We start from the raw sequence: 21,728 nt of genomic DNA on the forward strand, positions 1-21,728 counted from the left end.
TGTTGCTGCCGCGCATGCAGCCATTTTTATGGTAAGAGATTATAATCCAACTACTCGGTACATTTCAGGTGATAGCGGAAGATGGTATTGGACATAAAATGACTCCATTGATGGTGAAGGAAGCGAGCAATTGGTTTGACAGGTTCCTTAAAGTGTAATAGCAAGGTTTTCGTTGATAATTTCTTCTGTAAAATGGTAAAAGCTGCTTTACTAGCTAATAAAGTGGGAAAATGTAATTGATAGAAGACAATAATTCTACATTTATTCACAACTTTTATTTGGTTTTTTTTTTTTTTAGGGGGAGGGGGGGGGGGTATGTGGAGGGCGGAGGGATTGAGTTAAGCCCAAGTGTATTCCATGGCATCTTCAAACTTATTTCGTGGAGTTAGCGTTCTTGTAGAGTTGTGCTTTATGCTGTGCTCTTTGGTTGTTGACAATAGAACGGATTAATTCCTAAAATTATACGTTCCACTTTATATGACGTACTTCAAAGTGCGAGGGTTAAGCAGACTAATTTTTGGCGTGAGTTCCAACATAATTTTTTTTGAAAGTTTATTGAATAAACTTAAATATTTAAAATCTACATAAAGAGTATAAGTCAAAAGTCAGTGATTCAACATATTTAAAAGGCCAAATACATCACAACCCCTTAAAGTTATCTATACTGTTCACTTAGACACTTTATCTTAACTCTGTTCCATTTGAATACTTTAACCAGTGGTTCAGACACAATATGCTGACATGGCAAAGCAAATATCTCTCACATTTTTCAAGCGCGTGAAAATGATCTGAAAAACAAACCTTTCATACTTCTTGCCGGAAAATGAATATTTTTGCCGAATTTTTTTTTCGGGTGGATCTTCCAAAAACCCTTCAGATCTGAAAGTTTGCGATGAGACCAAAAAACAAACCTTTCATACTTCTTGCCGGAAAATGAATATTTTTGCCGAATTTTTTTTCCGGGTGGATCTTCCAAAAATCCTTCAGATCTGAAAGCTTTGCGATGAGACCAAATGGTTCGCAGGTGAAGTTTGTCGGCACAAATTTATTTCGGAGAGGCAATGTCGAGTATGTGCTTAACTTGTTTGGTGCATTGGATAAACAAACTAACACCCAGAAATTTGTTCCTATTGCAGCAAATTAACAAGAAACTTTTGAATGCTCAAAGGTTATTTTTGTTTGATTGGTCATTAAGAAGAAGGTATTTTTGGTTCCTCTTATGTTGTGATGGGCGGGGCTTCGCGTGAAGATTCGACGCCGACAGGCGGTGATCGGCAGCAGAGGCCATGGCGTTGTTGTCTTCTCTTTGCCCCATTTTACACAGATCTGAACCTCAAGGATTTTCAGTAAAGGACGGTCGCCCTACTGATGGTCGCCCCTCTCTGCCATGTCCATGATTTCTCCATTATCAAAATCAACAATGCTTTGAGAAAAGAAGAACAATAAAAGAAAAATATTGAATCATCTCAGCAGCACTCCTTTATCTCTGTAAAAAGGGGCTATTATGCTCTTTCTTTTTCTGGTTCTGCTTCTGCTTCTGCTATTACAACAACTGATTTGCACAAATAGCTGATTTTCTTCACCAGAAATTTTTTCTCCAGTCATTTTGGTTCCAAAACTCTTGGTAGTTTTAACCTAGAAAGGAAGAATGAAGAAAAAGAAGAAAAAGAAATTAAATTTCTGGAGAACAAGAAAGAGCTGGAAAAGTGATGGCCGGAAATTAATTTTCCGACGAGGAGGAATCATTGGGGAAGATGACTCTGGGGTGGGGTTCTCGTTTTTTTTTTAATTTGATCAAGTTACACATGTCCTCGGCTTATTCGTTATTGTGGTGTGTGAATTACACGCACCTTTTGTGTGTGGCTGCTTACGAATTTTGTGTCTAAACGACACAGTAAAGACCTGACCCCCTTACCCGTATCTAGCTACTGACTATGGTACACAACTGTCATTGTTCACACATCACATGTGGATAGGTGGATTTCTCATAGTTGTTGCTGCCGCGCATGCAGCCATTTTTATGGTAAGAGATTATAATCCAACTACTCGGTACAACGATCTATTAGATCGTGTCCTTAGACATCGTGATGCAATCATATCCCATCTCAACTGGGCATGTATATTTCTATGCTTTCACAGTTTTGGTTTGTATTTTCATAATGATACCATGTGCAAAGGCTTCTAATTCTGCGAATTGTGCTAGTTCTAATTTTAATTTACCAGCTACTTATTTCATGGCTTTTATTTGAGTTGCGGACCCCACTCTGGAAACGGAGATACCCACATTAATAGCAGGAATTAAAGTATTCAAATGGAACAGCGTTAAGATAAAGTGTTTAAGTGAAAAGTGTGGACAACTTTAAGTGGTTGTCGATTATATTTTATTTGTAAAAAACAAGGTATAAAAAGATCTCTTTGACACCGTAAAGAGTGAACGTTTCATATAAAGTGGAACATAGGGACTAATTAATTCCAACTAAAGATAAACTTAACCATTAAAGAGTATTCTTCCATTCCTCAAAAGTCCACTTACCCTAAAATGAAAATAAGAGGCTATTTATAGTAAGTATTTGGGCCTACGGTGTGGAAATAGACTCTCTAACTCACACAAGGTGAGGGTAACGTCTGCCTACATCCTATCCTTCCCGGACACCATTTATAGGATCGCACTGAGTAAGCTTATGAACACACACAAGCAAACAATACAAGTATAAAAAATTGAAAGAATCATGCTTCCATTTGAGTCAAAACCCTTTGAAACTACCAACAAATTCCACAATTTTTATGATATCGTCAAGTTTCATAAAAAATTAATCAAGACATTATTACTTTGGGTGACTACGACTCAAGATTGGGTCGTACCAAATTTTGTGTTCCTAAAACTCACGTAACTTCTGTTAACAAACATAGTTCTTTTACTTAGTTTAGTCCAGACAACTAAAACTGTAAATTGCAAAATAATAAAGAACACAAGATTTTTTAAATACAAAATCACCAAAATTAAAGTCGTAAAAATCATACACATCATTTTGTGTCCTACCCAACAACTCTGCTACTTCTAGGAAGTGCAGAAAAACTAGCTCCTACCCAAGACTTTAGCTTAGTATATCCACATTGTCTTAGGGTGATAGCATCATACACATCATTTTGTGTCCCATACTTGACTTCAAGAAAGCGCGCATACAACTACTCAAGAAAAGGTAGTCAGTAGAAATCCACAAGGCAGCATGTCCAGCCTTTTTGGTATCAACAACTCTTGCCATATGCTTAATCATTAGTCCTTGCAGATTAATGGGTGATTTAAGACTTAGGGGTATTTTCGGATATTGATTGGGAGATCCTTAGGTTGGTTTGAGACTTTTTAGCGAATTCTGGAAAGTTGAAGGTTTGGAAGGTTGAGAGGTTTGACCGAGAGTTGAATTTATTGATACCGAGTTCAAATTTTGGTTCCGGGAGTTGAAATACGTCTGTTGTATCATTTGGGACTAGTGTGCAAAATTTGAGGTTATTCGGAGTTGATTTGATATGGTTTGGCATTAGTTTTAGAAGTTGGAAGATCATTAGTTTCATTAGGCTTAAATTGGGGTGCGATTCGTGATTTTGATGTTGTCTGATGTGATTTGAGGTTTCGAGTAAGTTCATAATGTGTTTTAGGACTGGTTGGTATATTTGGATGGAGCCTCGGGTGTGATTCGGATGGTTGGCGGATCATTTTGGGACTTAGAAGAAATGCTGAAGGTTGTAGGTTCTGGTGCAATCGCACCTGCGAGGATTTGGCGAGTGTGATACCGCAGATGTGGAAGCGCAGGTGCGCTAAGTTGTCCGAAAATGCGGAGATGGTTGGGAGCTTCATAGTTTGCAGGTGCAGAGGGAGTCCGCAGAAGTGGACTCACAGATGCGGAACATTGTCCACAAATGCGGAAGACCGGAGGCTATAAAGGGATCGCAGAAGCGCTATTGTGGACGCACCTGCGGGGCTGCAGATGCGGTTAAGTGACCGTAGGTGCGAGAATCGCAGGGGAAAAGATTAAAACGAGGGTTTGAGTCATTTTTCTCATTTTTGGATTTGTGGAGTTCGGCTAAGGGCGATTTTTGAGAGGATTTTTGCTACAATTGAAGATGTAAGTGAAGTTTAATCACTTTTGATATTAGATATTGATTACCCACTAATTATTACACCTAATTTATGTGAATTTGAAGAGAAATTTGGGGATTTTAGACCATGTGGTTGGAGAGTGAGATTTGGTGATTTGGGGGTCGATTTGTGGATGAAATTGGATAAAATTAGTATGGTTGGACTCGTAATTGAATGCGTGTTTGAAATTTGTGTCGGGTTCCGGGGTGCGATTCCGGGGTTGACTTTACATATTTGATTCAAGACTTTAACTTTAACATTTGAGATTGTTTTCTATGTCTATTATTGACGGTATTAAGTTGATTTGACTAGATTCGAGTCGCTCGGAGGCCGATTAGCGAGGCAAGGGCTTGTTGGAGTATTGAGTTGCGCATTTTGATGTAAGTAACATTTCTAAACTTGGAATTGAGGGTAATTATCCTTGAGAACCAAGTTATTTGTGATGTGTTGGGGTGACACACATGCTAGGTGACAGGTGTGTGGGTGTGCACCGGGGTAATCATGATCCAGGTTGACTTTTGTACTTTGTTGCTATCATGTCTTGTTTTATCCGTGTTTTTCCTACACATCCCACACTTAAACATTGCTCGTCCTCGAGCAATCAAACTACACTTCACATAGAAACGACCTTCTCATCAGACAACTTCCCTAATGCATCATGCCAAGAATATTTAAAACAGACTAAGCACCATATCATAACACCCTCGCCTCAACACTCAACTCAAAGCACCACACATTTTTCGCAACCCGCTGACTTACTCTAACACGTAGGTCAAAGATTTCACCTTACCTTCGCAAATCTTGTGCCCTCACATAAACAGTAGAGAGTAGTTCCACATACAATAAGGTTCAAGAACAATTAGGAACTCAAGATAGAAAGAATTAACTCACTCTCAAGAATAAACTTCTATGCTACAGAAGGCGTACCATAGACTTGCCTGTAGTGTAATGCTCTACTAATTTAAGCTCATTCAGTCAAAGATCAAGTACGACTTAATTTGGTTGTAATGTAGACTGCGGGACGGGTAGGATACATATAGATAATAGTGATTACACCTCCCTAAGCACTTTAATACATATACATTAATATGTCAACCCCACACTTATGTTGAACCAAACCCCAACCTTCACACATAATAGAATCAAGCTCCCAATTTCTTTAAGCACAAACAACTTCAATTTTTTTTTTCAATTCCTTACAAGTGGATCACACAGTTTTTTCAAATATTGCACCTTTCTCCATTTTTTATAGTTTCACTTAAAAATCCGACCATACCTCCACTTAGCTTTTAACAAGATCATAACAATTTCAAGTGCTCCAGAGAGGTCAATGGTTCAAATAGATAGTCAATTCAAACAACGGGGTCAGGCTTGTAACGTGGTTGCTAAAGAAATAGGAATACAAGCTCAAAGGGGCTAACTAATATACATATTAATTAGGTGGGTAAAAGCATATATCTGGGTGACAAAGAAACGCCTCTATCACTTCTTAGACTAAACAAAACTATTATTTCGCTTTGCAAACACACAAGGCAAGTTCTAGACATCAACTGACATGCACTGAATATCAACAAAATCTCACAAACACATTGGCATATAACTCACTCTGGTGGATCTATCCGACTCTATAGTCAAAGCAGTTAAGCAAAGTCGAGATCAAACAAATTAAGATACTTATCTACGAGTCAAGAACTGAGCCTAGACTTCACAACTAAGGCACTCATCGATCTCAAGGCACAACAAAGTCTAGAGAAATTGCTTTCAATTAGCACTACGACACAAGATTTTCTACTCCTAATAAAAAGAAACTAACTATACCTGGTTCAAGTAAAAACCCTTGGAAAAGAACCGCACACAAAGAAAAACCAAGGGGGAATTACTACCTGCCTAGGAAAAAAATTAATTTTTTTTTTTTGGATTATCAGAACTTTTTAATATTTTTGTATTTTTGTTCGACTTTAATCCCTTAAGAAGACAGTCGAGGAAATCCATCATCGGAAAAAGTCAATTTTTTTCCAACTATTACTAACGGAAAAAAACACAATCATACATATACATATTTACATCCCCACCCCACACTTTAAATTGTGGCATGTCCCGATGACACACAAAGAAAAAGCAAGAGGTAAAGAAAACTCCCCTGAATTTTTTCCTTTTTCGAGAACTTATGAACTTAACCCCTAATTTTGAATTCATTCTCCGTTTTTACTCTTTGGGATTCTATATGGAGCTCAGTAGGCCAAATTCATCTGAGGATATCTGTAAGACCTGCTCTTTTCTTTCTTTCTTGGCCTCATTTTGAGCGGTAAATTGTTCTTGCAAGATAATCCTCAATTTGTTACTGCATTCTTGTACAGTATCAGTCCATACATCTTCCTGTAAATCCCCAAAAATAAAATCCACATGATTAATGTTAGAATAATAAAACAAAGAAGCCACATGATTAATGTTAGAATAATAAAACAAAGAAGAAAGGTCATATGAATATTCCTCTGGTATGTTCAAGACCATTTATTTCTCATTCTTTTCTACTAAAGGTAGTAAATGCGGAAATGTGAATGGGGGTTTGAACTCTTCTTTTGTTGCTCCACAATCAACCAAAGCCTCATCTTCTGTCATCTCAATTGAATCAGAGTGTTCTTGCAGAGTGCCAAGTTCTCTCTATGGATGCTCATCCTCTTGGGCAGGCTCATTTTCACAGGGTATCTCCTCCCTATTTTCACCATCACAAGGCAATGAGCTTTCTGAAAGTATACTTACTATTTGACTAACTTGTGTTGTTAGGTTATTAATGACTTCATCATTTTGTATAAATCTCTCTTCAACACTATTCATGAACTAATACATAAGCTCTTCTAAACTACCATTCTCCTCTTGAGGTGGTTGTCTCACTTCGCTTTCGTTCCAGTCATAATTAGAGTATTCGTTCAAGCCAGAGTTAAAATTGTGCCCATATGAAACCTTATACCTGTACAGTCTAGAAATAGAGTGAGACTCTTCAAAAGATGAACCATTGGAGGAATACTTTTGACAATCAACCCAAAGATGATTTTCCCTACATTTAAAACAAACAGCAGAATTGTGATAATGTTCAACTGCTAACTCTTCAACCATTTCTTAGGCTAGTTGTACTCCATCTTCACAGCAATTAGAGTTCAATATCAAGAATGTTTTCTTAAAGTTTTTGCCCCTAGAACTTGTCAGATGCTACAAACAAATCTTAAAAGAAGTTAACTAATAAAAAAAATATTAATAATAATAATAAAACTAATTCACAAATTAGCACCAAAAATTATTTTGAATACTATTGATTGCCAATCCCCAACAACGATGCCAAAATTTGACGAGCACAAAACACAACATGAAACTGATGCTTGCTAGCCAAAGATAATATAGTTTAATATCGTCTCCACAAGTATTGAATTTAAATAATGTTCGAGTAATTTCTGGCTTAAATGCTATTTAGGATTATTAACACCTTGGTTGGAATGATTATGAATTACAACTAACTATTAAAAGTAAAGCAACTGACAACTGAATGCAAAGAACTAGAGATTAGCAGAATTGGTTTCTTATCAATGTGAGAAATAAGGATGCTGACATGATAGGTGCAAGATAGTTATTTTGGGATCTAACTCTAGTTTAATTCACTCTAATGTTCTAATGATTTTCACGAATTCACTCGATGATTAGTTCAAACGTGTAGTCAGGATCCTCTCTCGATTAAATCTTAATTTTACGAGGTGAACTAATATAAGCACTGTGAAAGTATGCAAGCATGCCATTAATGGATTAGTCTTTAGGAAAACGTCTCTCGAATATTCTCCTAACTTGATTTAGTCAACAATTCAACAAGCTCTTTCGATTACTTAAAAGAATCAATGAATTAAATCAAATAAAATAATGCAAAGATAATCACCAAACTATTTCTCTTTCGATTAAATAGACCAGTGAATAACTTTGTAACAATTCTAAGCTCCATAAACGAATTCAAGCAAAGAACTAGAGTTAAAATCCACAAATATTTATCAAAACACCATATCCATCAAACCCTAAAGTAAACTACTCCATAATTATGGAGGAAGTCATCACAAATATAATAAAAGAATAAAAAACATCAATTTAACGTTACAATCCGAACTCCCGTATTGAATTGATAGAAAGATGATGAAATCCTGTGCTTGTAGCCTGCAATGCTCTCCCAAAGCTTCCTAGGTCAAAAGTCCCTCCAAAAATATGTTTTCAGTGTATTTATACCAAGTATGAGCGAACCTGGACGAAACTACCCTCTTTGAGCCGAAGTGGGAACTTACAAAAATTTTACGCTTCATGCATCGCACAGTGCTATGCAGGATGCGTCGCATTAGTGAATTTTGCCCGGCCGTAAACTCTCTGAACTTAGCTTGTCTGACAAAATTTTGACTGATTCTACGCACTATGCCACACATTATGCGTAACATTAGTGTATTTTTATGTCAGACCCAAAAACTCCAAGTCTCTGAACTTCTCAAACTTCTGATGAACTTTTGTACTAATGCGACGCTTAATGCCACGCCTTATGCAACGCACTAGTACATTTTACTCTAGCCCTTGCTCTTTCTTCCAACTTTCGTATGCAATGCTGGTCCACAAATCCCGGACGTGATCCCGGTTTAATTCCTTGGGCTTTTACTCAGACTTCAAAGCTCCAAATTATTCGATTTAGCTCTAGAACATCTTCTTAACTTGGAATCATCTCCTACAAAGCATAAAACACGTAAAAAGTACAAATCACCTTCATTTAAGCTCAAACACGCTTAAAGTGCAATAATTAAAGTGCAAAATGTGGCTAGAATACGTGATTCTAGCCTACCATCAACTACTTGTTAGATTAATTGAGCCATGATTAATGTTAGAAATTATATTTAGGCTATGTGTTTATTTGATTGAGACCTGATGAGGCTATTTCTGTTGTTTGGGGTTATCTGATTTAACTGTAATTTTACATTTAGTCATGGTTCTTCACTTGCATGTCATATATCAGTGTCTGTTCATCATTTATTGTTACATCGCATGTTATCATTGTTGTTCCATACGTGGTACTGATGGACTGAGTGATATGAGATTGTGAGCCCTTTAGACTTGAGAGGTTGATGACTGAGGCGAGCCTTAGAGCTGTGTTGAGAGTGTTATTGTGGATCGAGCTACATGCCGTAGCAGACCATATTGGCTTTATTATTATTATTATTATTATTATTATTATTATTATTATTATTATTATTATTATTATTATTATTATTATTATTATCGTTGTTGTTGTTTGTTGTTGTTGTTGTTGTTGTTGTTGTTGTTTGTTGCTGCTGCTACATGCCGTAGTTTGATTAGTGTTGGGTAGGATTCGCCCCTCTGGAGTCTGACATACCAGCAATGAACGCAGACATAATGATATATATATATATATAGACGTGCTTTGGTGAGGGACATTGATGCCAAGCACCCGTACAGTGCTGAGTGATTGTGTGTGCGTGATGAGGTGGGCATTTGAGGCAGACAACGTGAGTATGTTGAGAGTGAGAGCATCTGGTGATATCATTGTGAAATCATTCATTTGACATGCATAATTGATAGGTACGCATAGACATGTATCATACCTCATGCTAGCTGTAACTGACATGTTCTTATTAGTGTCGGGCTTTAATTGTTATACTTGAAAGCATGTTTAAATTCCTGTAACATGAACGAGTTGATTATGATAATTCCTTTCAGTTACTTACTGCCATTTCAAAAATCTAATGATTTTAAAAATGCAAAATATATATTTTATTTTAAAAAAGGCCATATGGACCACGTTGCTCTCACTTCTATTAGCTGAGATTGCTCAGAAATCGAGATTGTCAAATAACTGAATATAAGAAATAAAAAATTTAGGTATGCACTGAATTAATAAGATATTCTACCAAGAATAAAGCAAAAGATTTCTGTTTTATATTCACAAAAGTATACAATAATAACATAGGTAAAGAGTACCAGTCTTATTTTTACCTTGGGCAGGTGAGGGCAAAGTGCAATAATAGCCATTTGTAAGCTTGGTATTCAAAATATATTTACAATTTACGATGTATTTAAAAATTAGTCAATTCATTAAAATTTCAGGACTAAGTACCCTGAATTTGGAAATTCCGGACCTAATGTCCTAAATTTTTGAGCTGCTAATTTGAAATTCAGGATTCTAAACTACTAATTTAAAATCCAGGACACAATTTTCTAACTTTAGTATACGATGTCCTGAAGTTTGATTTTTTGAGGTTTAAACTCTAGGATGTCATGTCCTGAAGTTTGAGCGAAATTGACTAATCTTTAAATACATCGTAAATTATGGATATATTTTAAACAACATGCTTAAAAGTGGCTACATTATGTCATTTTCATTGTAGGTGTAGATGTTGTTTCCGATAGATCCCGACTTATAGCCCGTTTGGCCAAACTGCAAAAATTAGCTTATTTTGAAAAGTGCTTTTTTTCAAAAGTGCTTTTGTCAAAAGTACTTTTGGTGAGAAGCAGTTTGTGTTTGGCTAATTAGTTTGAAAAGCACTTCTGAGCAGCAATTAGTGTTTGGCCAAACTTTAAAAAACTGCTTCTAAGTGTATTTTTCTCAAAAGTGCTTCTCAAAAAAGTGCTTTTGGAGAGAAGCTACTTTTTTCTGCTTCTCCAAAACTGCTTTTGCTTCTCCTCAAAAGCATTTTTTTTTTCCTTCGAAAAGCTTGGCCAAACACCTCAATTTTTGGCAAAAAAAAAAAAGCACTTTGGCCAAAAATAAGCTTGGCCAAACAGGCTATTAAAGAGAGCTTGCATGTATACAAAAAAAGTGTAATTTTCTCAAAATCAAGGGCCAAATTCCAAGCAACAAATTAAGGTAGTCACACACACACACACTCACACCACCACCACCTCGTGAGAGGCCAGGAGGAATTTGTTTTTTCTTTTTTTTTTTTTTTTTTTTTTAAATTTGTGTCAAAAGAGAATTTGGTGGCTGTGTGGACTCTGTCACACAAAGTAACACTCTGCTATTGGCTACTTAATACTTCTCACCTACGTTTTGGAAAGCTTCATTCTGTAAAAACCCTTGAGAGCTTCACCACTCAAACACAATTCTCTCTTTCAATAGAGTAGAAAAATGGGAGAGAAGGCGAAATCGAGTAGCACGGGTGTTTGGCCCACTGTAAAGCCATTCGCTAATGGAGGTGCGTCTGGTATGCTTGCCACCTGCGTTATTCAGCCCATTGATATGATCAAGGTACTCTTTTAAAGTTAACCCCACAATTTTTCTATAATTATACTACACTTGTTTGTAAAGATTGTTCTTTTGTAACTCCTTGGTTTTGTTTTGAGTAGTTTTGGGGTCAATTTTTTTTGGATGAAAATGAATATTGTGGAATTCTCTTTTTATTTTCTTCTCATTTTGATTTTTGTCTACACTTTTGAGTTTGGTATCTTTGTGTCTTTTTGGAGCCTAAGGGTGTGTTTGGTACGAAGGTAATGTTTTTTTGCATTTTCTTACTTATTTTCTTGTATTTGGTAACTAAGCAAAAATATTGTCGCAAGAGCATTTATATATAATTCATGCAAACACTACGGGGAGAGGGTGAGGGGGTTTGGGACGAGGTGGGTCGGGGGGCAGGTTCGGGTTTGGGAGTTTGGGGTAGGGTGTTTTGGGAGTGGGGAGGAGACAATTAGCATGGAATGCCGCTTATGGAACTTGTTTTCCCTACTTCCACAGCTGATGTGATTTTCCTGACTTTTACGGATTTTGTTTTCCTATTGAAAATATTTTCGGAAACATTTTGGATTGAACGGGGTGACTTCAAATTTCAAATTTGAGGTGCTTTTGTAGTAAATGAACAAGCTTTAGCCTTGAAAAGATTGAAATTTGAGGCTTATTTACATTGTGAAGTTACTCTTTCAATTCTATGTTCTTCAGTTTGATGGGTTTCATTTATATTTATGGATTTTGTTTCTTATGATGGCAGGTAAGAATCCAATTAGGGCAGGGATCAGCTGGAGATGTCACGAGGACTATGCTTAAGAATGAGGGATTTGGTGCATTTTACAAGGTTTGTTCCCTTGGAGTTTTACGCATAGACGGGTTAACTTTGTCCTTGATGAATAATAGCTGTACTCTGTTAAAGCTGAATCCACTTAAAAACAAAATAATTATTAAGATTAAAAAACATACAGATAGGGAGTATTTTAATCATCCATAATAGGTATAAGTTGGATTTTTCTTCTTCGGGTAACAAAGATGTGGCTGTGGTATGGATAAAAACATTATGTTATCCTCAAGATGTCATTTTATGAGAATTGAAAATAATTGGACACGGTACAAGTTTACCTATTTTCACCAACAAAAACAAAATTTACCTATTTTGACTTCATGCTCTTTTGTATTGCTACCACTTCGTATGCTATTGAAAATTCAAACGTCCAAAGCAAAGGAAATTTGAAAATATGCATGCAAAAGCTTTTTGCTTTTACTTGTTTTGTGCCCTCTAGTGCGCTATTTATTGCTTAGCGCATAACAGAGATAATCTGATCACACTTCACATTAACTGGTAATGCAGTGTACTAAATGGATCAGGGGTTAAACATGTGCAGAGTACCATGATTTACTATATCAGTTGACTCCATATTTTATTAATTTGTTTAATCAATGTCAAATTTCTTGCTTGATTGATATGAATATATTGTATCAGTTTCTAGTTCAGCAGTGCCAATTTTTAGTGATATATCTTGGAGAATTTTGCATAGTGTTTTATGACATATTCCTCTACAAAAGTCCCATGGGATTGTCTTTACTAATTGACCAATTGATATGTATAACATTAATGCTTGAAAATATATGACTTATCTCAATTGTCATTTTTTTTAAGTACAGTTGGAATTAGGATGTCAGTGTATTGAAAAGTATCATCTGTGCATGACTCCGTTTTGGGATTGAGGCAAGTTGTTGTATTGGGATGTAGTTTCAGTTGGAAGTCTTTTGGAGAGCTTGTGAATAATGTTAAACATGGAGAACCTATCAAAAAAAAAAATGTTAAACATGGAGAAGCATAACTTCAAGATAAATTGAATTTTCAAATGGTAAATTATCTTGCCTCAAGATGGATGTCAGCAGCCTTAATGTGCCTGTAACTGAAGACAGGTGTTGGTATGAGGGTTGTCTAACATGCCATCGTCATTTTTGGGCCAGGACATCGGAATTTAACCTGCTTATATTCTTTTAATGAGTCATGTGGTTACCTTTATGTGTTGTACACCTCTTTATTTGTCACAGACCTTAATTATGAACTTTTTCATTATTTTGAGCAGGGCTTGTCAGCTGGTCTTCTTAGGCAAGCAACATACACAACAGCACGACTTGGATCATTCAGGTGAATGCTTGTCCTACATTTCCTTTTGCCCCTTCAAACCTCGTTAGATATATCGAGGTCCTTAAAATATTGATTTTGATATCTCAAGGTTATTTAAAACTCTTTGCAGTGTTATTATTTCCTTACCAATATGCCCATGGAAGCTTATTGAATGCAGTTGCATAAGCCTAACATATGCTCTGTTCCTTGTGTGTCTTATACAAGTGTATGTAGTGCTAGTAAAAGTCATCGCATCGCCACTTTTTAGAGAAGTTTGCACTTTAAACTAATGGTGCACAAAATGATTCCATTGAATCTCAACTTTGAGTTGGATTAATATTGGGAATATTGTATATTGAATGCTGAAATTAGTTTATTCTAATTGCAATCTAATTTTTATTGTACTAAATTCATTGATGCTTGTTATTTTTTAGTTTTTCGTAAATCATACGCTTCACTTCAAAGAAACACATGCTTTACTTCTCACTTTTCGCTTCAATTCCAATGGAACTTGTTGCGTTTATGAGTTTTTCGCTTTTAAAGTAACTGTGTATATGGGTGTAGTGTATATCGGAGGTTCCCTTGAATTTTCTAAGTTTGTGGAGCCTTTCTGTCCTGCCCAATAGGTCACCTTCCCCCTTTTGGTGTCTACTCTTTCCATTTGAGATGGTTGAGCTAAAGATACATTCTGAATGAGTCAAATCAAGACGGGGTCAGGGAGTTTACATCTATACAAATTGTTGTGTTATATCTTTAGTCATATATATGGGTGTTTCCTATATTTGATACTCTCTTGAAATTGTTCCTTTTTGGAACCTTCATGGCCCACTGAATACCTTTTAGGTCACCTCTCTCCTTTTTGTGTGTACTCTTCCATCTGGGATGGTTGATTCTCGGATTTTATGAATTTATATAATATATGTCAAATTTCTTGTAAGAGTGATAATGGATATATTGTATTAGTTTCTAGTTTAGCAATGAAGATATTTAGTGATACGTTTTCGTGAATTTTGCGTGGTGTGACAGATTTCTCTACAGAAGTCCCATTGGATTGCCTGTAGTACTTGACTAATTGATATTTATAGTATTAATGCTTGAAAATATATGACTTCTGATTGTGTTACTTTGCGTTTTGGTGTTTGAAGGGGGCCAGGGGTGTACATTTTATTCAGATTGCCATCTTATATCTTAATCTTTGGATATGACAAGATATGGGATAAATCCATGGACTCTATATTGTTAATTCTCGGCAAATCTTGCTCTTGGGATTTATTTGAAGGAAAAGTCTCATTTCATCTTGCTGTTACTTTCTATTATTTCTTAAGTAGTTAGTTCTTCGGATTGATGATAATTTGCTTTTCTGCAAATTGTATTTGCGAGATGTGATTTTTTTTTTGTAACTTCCGTTTGATTGACCGAATACAAGCATCTTGTTGTGATATTATGTCTACACTTGGATGTAGTACTTTTCATTTCATGGATACTCGCGGAGTTACAATATCTGTGGGTAGAAGGTGAAAGTGACATGAGGAAAGTTTTAGCAGAGTATCAAAGGTTGAAGTAACCTATATCTACTGTTTTACTTTTTCTTTATCAAAAAAAGGTTGAAGGTTCTATATCTACTGTTAAATGTTTACAACAACAATAACAACATACCCAATCTTAAGGGTAGTGTGTACACAGACTTTACCCCTACCTTGTGAGTATATCCCAATAGTCCTTTGGCTCAGGAAAGCATAAGCACCATATTAAAGAAAATATGGACAATAATGGACAATACCAAAAAGCCATATAAAAGCAGAATAAAAACAAGACAGTAAGGTGATCAACAATGAAAGAAAACAACTTTTAGTCATAAAAACCTACTACCAATAGAAAGTGAGACTGCGTGCCAATACTACTGTTATGAACACTCTAGATTACCTACTCGACTACCCTAATCCTCGACCTCCATACCTTCCTATCAAGGGTCATGTCCTCGGTCAGCTGAAGCTGCGCCATGTCTTGCCTAATCACCTCTCCCCACCTCTTCTTTGACCTACCTCTACCTCTCCATAGGCCCTCCAATGGCAACCTCTCACACCTCCTCACCTGGGCGTCAGTGCTCCTCCTCCTCACATGACCAAACCACCTAAGGCGCGCTTCCCGCACCTTGTCCTCAATAGGGGCCACACCCATCTTGTCGCGAATAACCTCATTTCTGATCCTATCTAACCTGGTATGCCCGCACATCAACATCCATATCAACATCCTCATCTCTACTACCTTCATCTTATGTACATGAGCGATCTTGACTGGCCAACACTCAACCCCAGACATCGTTGGTCTGACCACCACTCTGTAGAACTTACCCTTAAGTTTTGGTGGCACTTTCTTGTCACACAAAACACCGGAAGCGAGTTTCCATTTCATCCATCCCGCCCCAATACGATGTGTGACATCTTCATCTATCTCCCCATCCCCCTGAATAATAGACCCAAGGTACTTAAAACTCCCTCTCCTAGGGATGACCTGCGAGTCCAGCATCACCTCCCCTTCCCCTCCTTGAGTCTTGCTACTGAACTTACACTTCAAGTATTCTGTCTTGGTCCTACTCAACTTGAAACCTTTGGATTTCAGAGCCTGCTTGCATACCTCTAATTGCGCGTTCACACCTTCTCGCGTCTCGTCAATCAATACGATATCATCTGCAAATAGCATGCATCACGGCACCTCCCCTTGGATGTGGTGCGTCAGTACGTCCATCACCAGAGCAAACAAAAAAGGGCTGAGTGCTGACCCCTGGTGCAACCCCATCATAACTAGAAAATGGTCCGAGTCCCCACCTACCGTCCTCACTCGGGTCTTTACTCCATTATACATATCCTTAATCAACCTAATGTAGGCAACATGTACACCTCTAGCCTCCAAACATCTCCACAAAACCTCCCTCGGAACTTTATCATATGCCTTTTTTAAGTCGATGAACACCATATGCAAGTCCTTCTTTTCTCCCTATACTGCTCCATCAATCTCCTAACAAGGTGGATGGCTTCTGTAGTCGGACACTCCGGCATAAACCCAAATCGGTTCTCGAAAATAGACACACTCCTACTGTTAAATGTTTGAAATGAGATATTTATACGGTCACAAACCTTTAAAACACTCCCTCCTATTTAAAAGGAAAAACACACACAATTTTGCCTCTAGGCCCGTTAATCGTGAGCTTTTATAATGTGGTCTCATTATTCGTCCTGCATATGGATAAAAAATGATCAATGAAATCATGAAATCTGCACTCTTCTTAAAGTTAACTACTAAAATTGTTATTTATAGTACTATGTACTTTCATTTGGTTTCTAATGTGCAAATTTTTTTGTCAAAAGAAATAGAAAATCGATGACCGAATTTACCCTGAACCCCGCCATACTTTGTTGGACAGAGTGCTTTAATCCTTTGGATAGACTGGTGACATATTGGTGTTATATCTTTTGCTTACTAAGTAGTTCTTTTCTATTAAAAGGAAAAAAATGGGACTAACCTCTAAGCTTGTCTGGTGCTAGAGTTTTGACGAACAAGGCTATTGAGGCGAATGATGGAAAGCCCTTACCTCTATACCAAAAGGCTTTGTGTGGTCTGACTGCCGGAGCAATTGGGGCATGTTTTGGTAGTCCAGCAGATTTAGCTCTAATCCGTATGCAAGCTGATGCTACTTTACCTGTAGCCCAGAGACGTAACTACACAAATGCATTTCATGCACTCTACCGTATTGTGGCTGATGAAGGAGTTTTATCCCTTTGGAAAGGTGCTGGGCCTACAGTAGTGAGGGCAATGGCATTGAACATGGGAATGCTTGCCTCTTATGACCAGAGTGTTGAGTTCTTTAAGGACAATCTCGGCATGGGGGAGGCTGCTACAGTTGTTGGTATGATAACTTTATTGCTTCTCAGCATCTTGATGTCAGCCTTATATTTTTTCTCCAATCCTGCACTGTAATTTGGTCAATTGTTGCTTGTCGAGAACGAGAAGTAACAATTTTTGTAGCATTGACTGAACTTAAAAATATGACAACTCAATCCAGGGAAATTATTATATTCATTGGGAAACCGTCCGTAACAATTTTTGTAGCATTGACTGAACTTAAAAATATGACAACTCAATCCAGGGAAATTATTATATTCATTGGGAAACCGTCCCCTTTTTTTTACATGGTGTAGGACATAGAGTGTTCTTGGATCTTAATTTTGTTTTTATTCAATTAGTGGTTTGAGGATAAAGATTGCGGTCTTGGCAGAACTTTTTATATTTATTATTCCATCTGTCCCAATTTATGTGGTACCGTTTGGATTTAAGGGTCAAACTTCTTAATTTTCATCGTGAATTTGGACCTCGAATCTTTAAGTTTTTTGAATAAAATTTACATATTTGGAAACTACGTAAAAAAATATTATAAATCACAATGATTAACAATTCAAAATATTTAAAAGGCATATGTAAAAATCGCGATCAAAGAAACACTCGTTTGACTCTCGGAATCCAAACGGTGCCACATAAATTGAGACCGGAGGAGTACTGTTTTGCTGAAGTTTTTTATATGTAAAATAAGTCAAGGTGCTGACTCAGTCTATTGATATGAATTAGAGGGTCTGGAATGCTGGTTAGCTATGTAGAATGTTAAATGACGAGCTATGCCTTTGAGGGTTTAAAATTGCTTGTCCGACAGTAAGGGCAGTTGTATACATCTGCTTTTGGATGTAGAATTTCTTCTTTAGGAACTTGTGCTTGTGTATGATTCAGCAAAATAGGAAGAAATTAGACTTGGGAATAGGAAAAGTGTCTATGCGAATTTTCTAAAGGGGTCATTTGATTTAGAAGCAAGTTATGCAAGAATTAGTAATGATGAGCTCATGATGTAGAGATTATAGCAATGTAGGGATTGTGTTACAGGGATTGTAATGTAAGAATTTTCTCTGCTTGTTGCATTTGTTTCTTTTTGTATTCTCCTTTTTGCATTTGACCTTCACTGCTTTAGATGTCCGAATTCTCGGACCTTGACTGCCTTAAATGTCAGAAATTTGACAGGTTCACGTTTAATATTGCATGTTTTAGTATGCCATATTGATCTCGTGGTGATTATAGCATATAGGTGGTATATGGCCTGTAGTAAAATGATATATAGTTAAAGGTGAATTATAATGATGTATGTATAGTCGTGCAGTAATTTCAGAGTTAAATTAGCTTTACTAAATTTAAGTTCTTTCTTCTTTCCTAATACAGGAGCCAGCAGTGTTTCGGGATTCTTTGCTGCTGCTTGCAGTTTACCATTTGATTATGTGAAAACCCAGATTCAGAAAATGCAGCCAGATGCTGAAGGAAAATATCCCTACACTGGATCATTCGATTGTGCCATGAAAACTTTGAAATCAGGAGGGCCCTTCAAATTCTACACTGGATTTCCAGTATATTGTGTTAGGATCGCACCTCATGTCATGGTATGTTTTCTCTGTGTCCTCCAACTGAGCATTCAACTTTTGATTATGCCTCGAATAACTTTGGACATTTTCTCTACGAATTCTCTGTGCAGATGACGTGGATATTCCTTAACCAAATCCAGAAGGTGGAGAAGAAAATGGGATTGTAATTTGCTGAAGACTACTCATTCATACGCCAAGTTGAGTTCTAGGAGAATAACACAGCCGTCTTGTATTTAGTTCTGTTTTTTTTTCTTTCAAAATTTACAAGTTTTTGATTTTGTAATGTCTCACCTTGACTGAAAAGGGGTGCCTCAAGATATTTTCAGTGATTCCTGTTACAACAGGGATTTAGAGTTGACAGTACTCCTTCCAATTTCTCTTTGAGAGAATTGTCATCCAAAAAAAAAAAGGAGAAAATTCTTTTAGCTGAGTAATATATGTACTCTGGAGCTGCTGATGTGATTGCTAAGTTACTTTTTAATTATTTGTTTTAGAGCTAGATTTACCAACGAATAATCCCAAAGTTAGACGATTAACGTGAAGAGGAAATGCTCTTCAATTATGAGTTCATATGTTTCTTGAAAGCACTCTTATTATAGAATAATAACTTAATGATTCGAAAAAGGACCTAAAGTTGTGGGATCTATAGGATCCTTTCATTCTTAACCTCAAGTATTTGAATCGAGACCTTGAAATAGAAAAAATCTTGCGAGGGAGTATTTCCTCATTTATGGGGTATTATGCATCGCGAATGCGGATTAGTCGGAGCCAAGTATCAAACACTAGAAACCTGATGGAAAACAAAAAAAAAAGGAAGATATACCGGAATCCTATAAGCACTTATTTTCTGCAGTGTTTGGCAAAAAAAATAAAGCTGCTTAAAGAAAAGCTAAAAAGTGCTTAAAAAAAGCCAAAAGCAACAAGTTGGTTGACCCCAACTTTCTTGTCCATTATAAGTTTTCATAATACCAAAATTACTCTCATTTTTCTACACTTTTCCTCAAGCATTTCAGTGGAAATCAATCCTTGTTGTTAGTTCTTCTCGATCCTTATTGTAATTGTAATAATTATTGATATTACGGCGTCATTCTCGATTCCATCTACTTCCTCTGTTTCTACAATATGTATTTTGTATAGCATTTTAGTATTAATTTAAACGCCGGCAGTGTTAACTTGTAGTGTGAAAAGTAGAGGAGCTAGATGGATAGTTGCAAAGGCAAAAGGTGGATATAATGGGGTTGTTTCTTTTGGATATACTATTTATACTATTGGAATGGCCTACCGCAAATTATTAAAGGAGAAGAATCTGTTGACTTATTAAGTGGCTACCACGAGAACAATCAATAGTATAATGTAGTGTTAATATGTATTTTGTATACCATTTTAGAAGAGAACTACATTAATTCTTTACTCCTTATATTTGCACATAATAATATTATAATTAAGGTCTTATGTGAAAAGGATCGGAGTCCTCCTCTCCTTATGTGCTGGTTGTATGCGTCGGTATTTTTGTAACCTAGTTATGTTGTATATTTTTGTTAGCTTCATAGAAAAATTATCGTGGCGGGGAGAACACTCAAATGCTTATTAAATATCCAACCAAAATTGGGGACTAAACTTTCCTGACTTTTCTTGTTTATGAGCAAACTTGCCAAGTTATCACAGTAAATAGAGCCTACTGGATATATTTGATATTTCATTAGTCACTCCAACTAATGAGGAAGTTTCTTCTACTTTAATTAGATATTTGTTTCTCCTTTCTCCAGATTATTTACATTCAATCATGACGGAAAGTAAAGCTAAGTGGGACGATGAGGTTCATATTACATTTATTGAGTTGTGTGAGCAAGAGATTAGAAAGGGAAATAGACCGAACTCTTACTTATCTAAAGATGGGTGAAAAAATATAATTAATGAGTTCGAAAAGAAGACGGAAAGAGTGTATAATAAAAAATAATTGAAAAACCATTGGGATTACATGAAAGCCGAATGGATACTTTTTAAGCAGTTGATGAGAGGAGAGACAGGTTTAGGATGGGATGCCAAAAAAAATACAGTTATAGCAGATGATGATTGGTGGGAGCGAAAAATTAAGGTACATCTCTCATATTGCTACATGTGTCGTTCTTTTCCTTTTTCATTGCTAAATTTCATTTTTAGGTTAAAGTGGCTTTGAATTTATTTACAGGAGAATGCTCTGTATAAAAAATTTAGGAACAAAGATCTTTCTCTCATATGGTTTCGCTACGACACACTATTTGCTGATATTGTTGCCACAGGAGAAAGGGCACGTGCAGCAAATCAAGAACAATCGTACAGCTTGGACTAAATCTTGACGAAGAGGGAATAAATGATATTGATGGTTGTGACAAAGAACACTTTACTCTTCATAATGATGAAATGAGCAATGAAAGTGATGATCTACAGAATATAAATTCTGTTATGTTTTCAGAGCCATCACTAAAAAGACAAAAATCAACGGATGGTGTTAGCACTAGCAGTCAAGTAAGAAAGAGTAAGAAAAGATCAGCTGCAACATTAATAAAAGAGGATATACACTCTCTCATAGAGTTTATGTCTAGCAAAAACAATGCTACATCTCCTGTAGTTGATGAGACATCCATCGAGAAGTGTATTGGCACGTTGGAACAAATTCCTAATATTTTAGTAGGGAGTGAAATTTATTTTACTATGAATATGTTCCGCAAGAAAAATAACCGACAAATATAAGCCAATGGTTACCATACCTGGCAT

General features: G+C 36.5%; 1 protein-coding gene across 1 annotated transcript; it reads left to right on the top strand.

The window, feature by feature from the left end:
• The first annotated feature begins 11,148 nt into the window (after positions 1-11,148).
• On the top strand, positions 11,149-19,458 carry LOC109214030 (mitochondrial dicarboxylate/tricarboxylate transporter DTC-like). Its single transcript, XM_019377899.1, has 6 exons — positions 11,149-11,408; positions 12,142-12,225; positions 13,481-13,542; positions 17,064-17,425; positions 18,778-18,992; positions 19,085-19,458. The coding sequence occupies exons 1-6, from the start codon at positions 11,289-11,291 to the stop codon at positions 19,139-19,141; spliced, it is 900 nt and encodes a 299-aa protein (XP_019233444.1). The 5' UTR covers positions 11,149-11,288; the 3' UTR covers positions 19,142-19,458.
• The last annotated feature ends 2,270 nt before the right edge of the window (positions 19,459-21,728 follow it).

This window comes from Nicotiana attenuata, unplaced genomic scaffold (genome assembly GCF_001879085.1).
Source record: "Nicotiana attenuata strain UT unplaced genomic scaffold, NIATTr2, whole genome shotgun sequence".
NCBI lineage: Eukaryota > Viridiplantae > Streptophyta > Magnoliopsida > Solanales > Solanaceae > Nicotiana > Nicotiana attenuata.

Bases quoted from the DNA above. Each gene is read 5' to 3' on its own strand.
- LOC109214030 (XM_019377899.1), top strand. From the start codon at position 11,289: ATGGGAGAGAAGGCGAAATCGAGTAGCACGGGTGTTTGGCCCACTGTA. The intron at 12,226-13,480 runs GTTTGTTCCCTT...TATTTTGAGCAG, and splicing joins GATTTGGTGCATTTTACAAG to GGCTTGTCAGCTGGTCTTCT. The intron at 13,543-17,063 runs GTGAATGCTTGT...GTCTGGTGCTAG, and splicing joins GCACGACTTGGATCATTCAG to AGTTTTGACGAACAAGGCTA.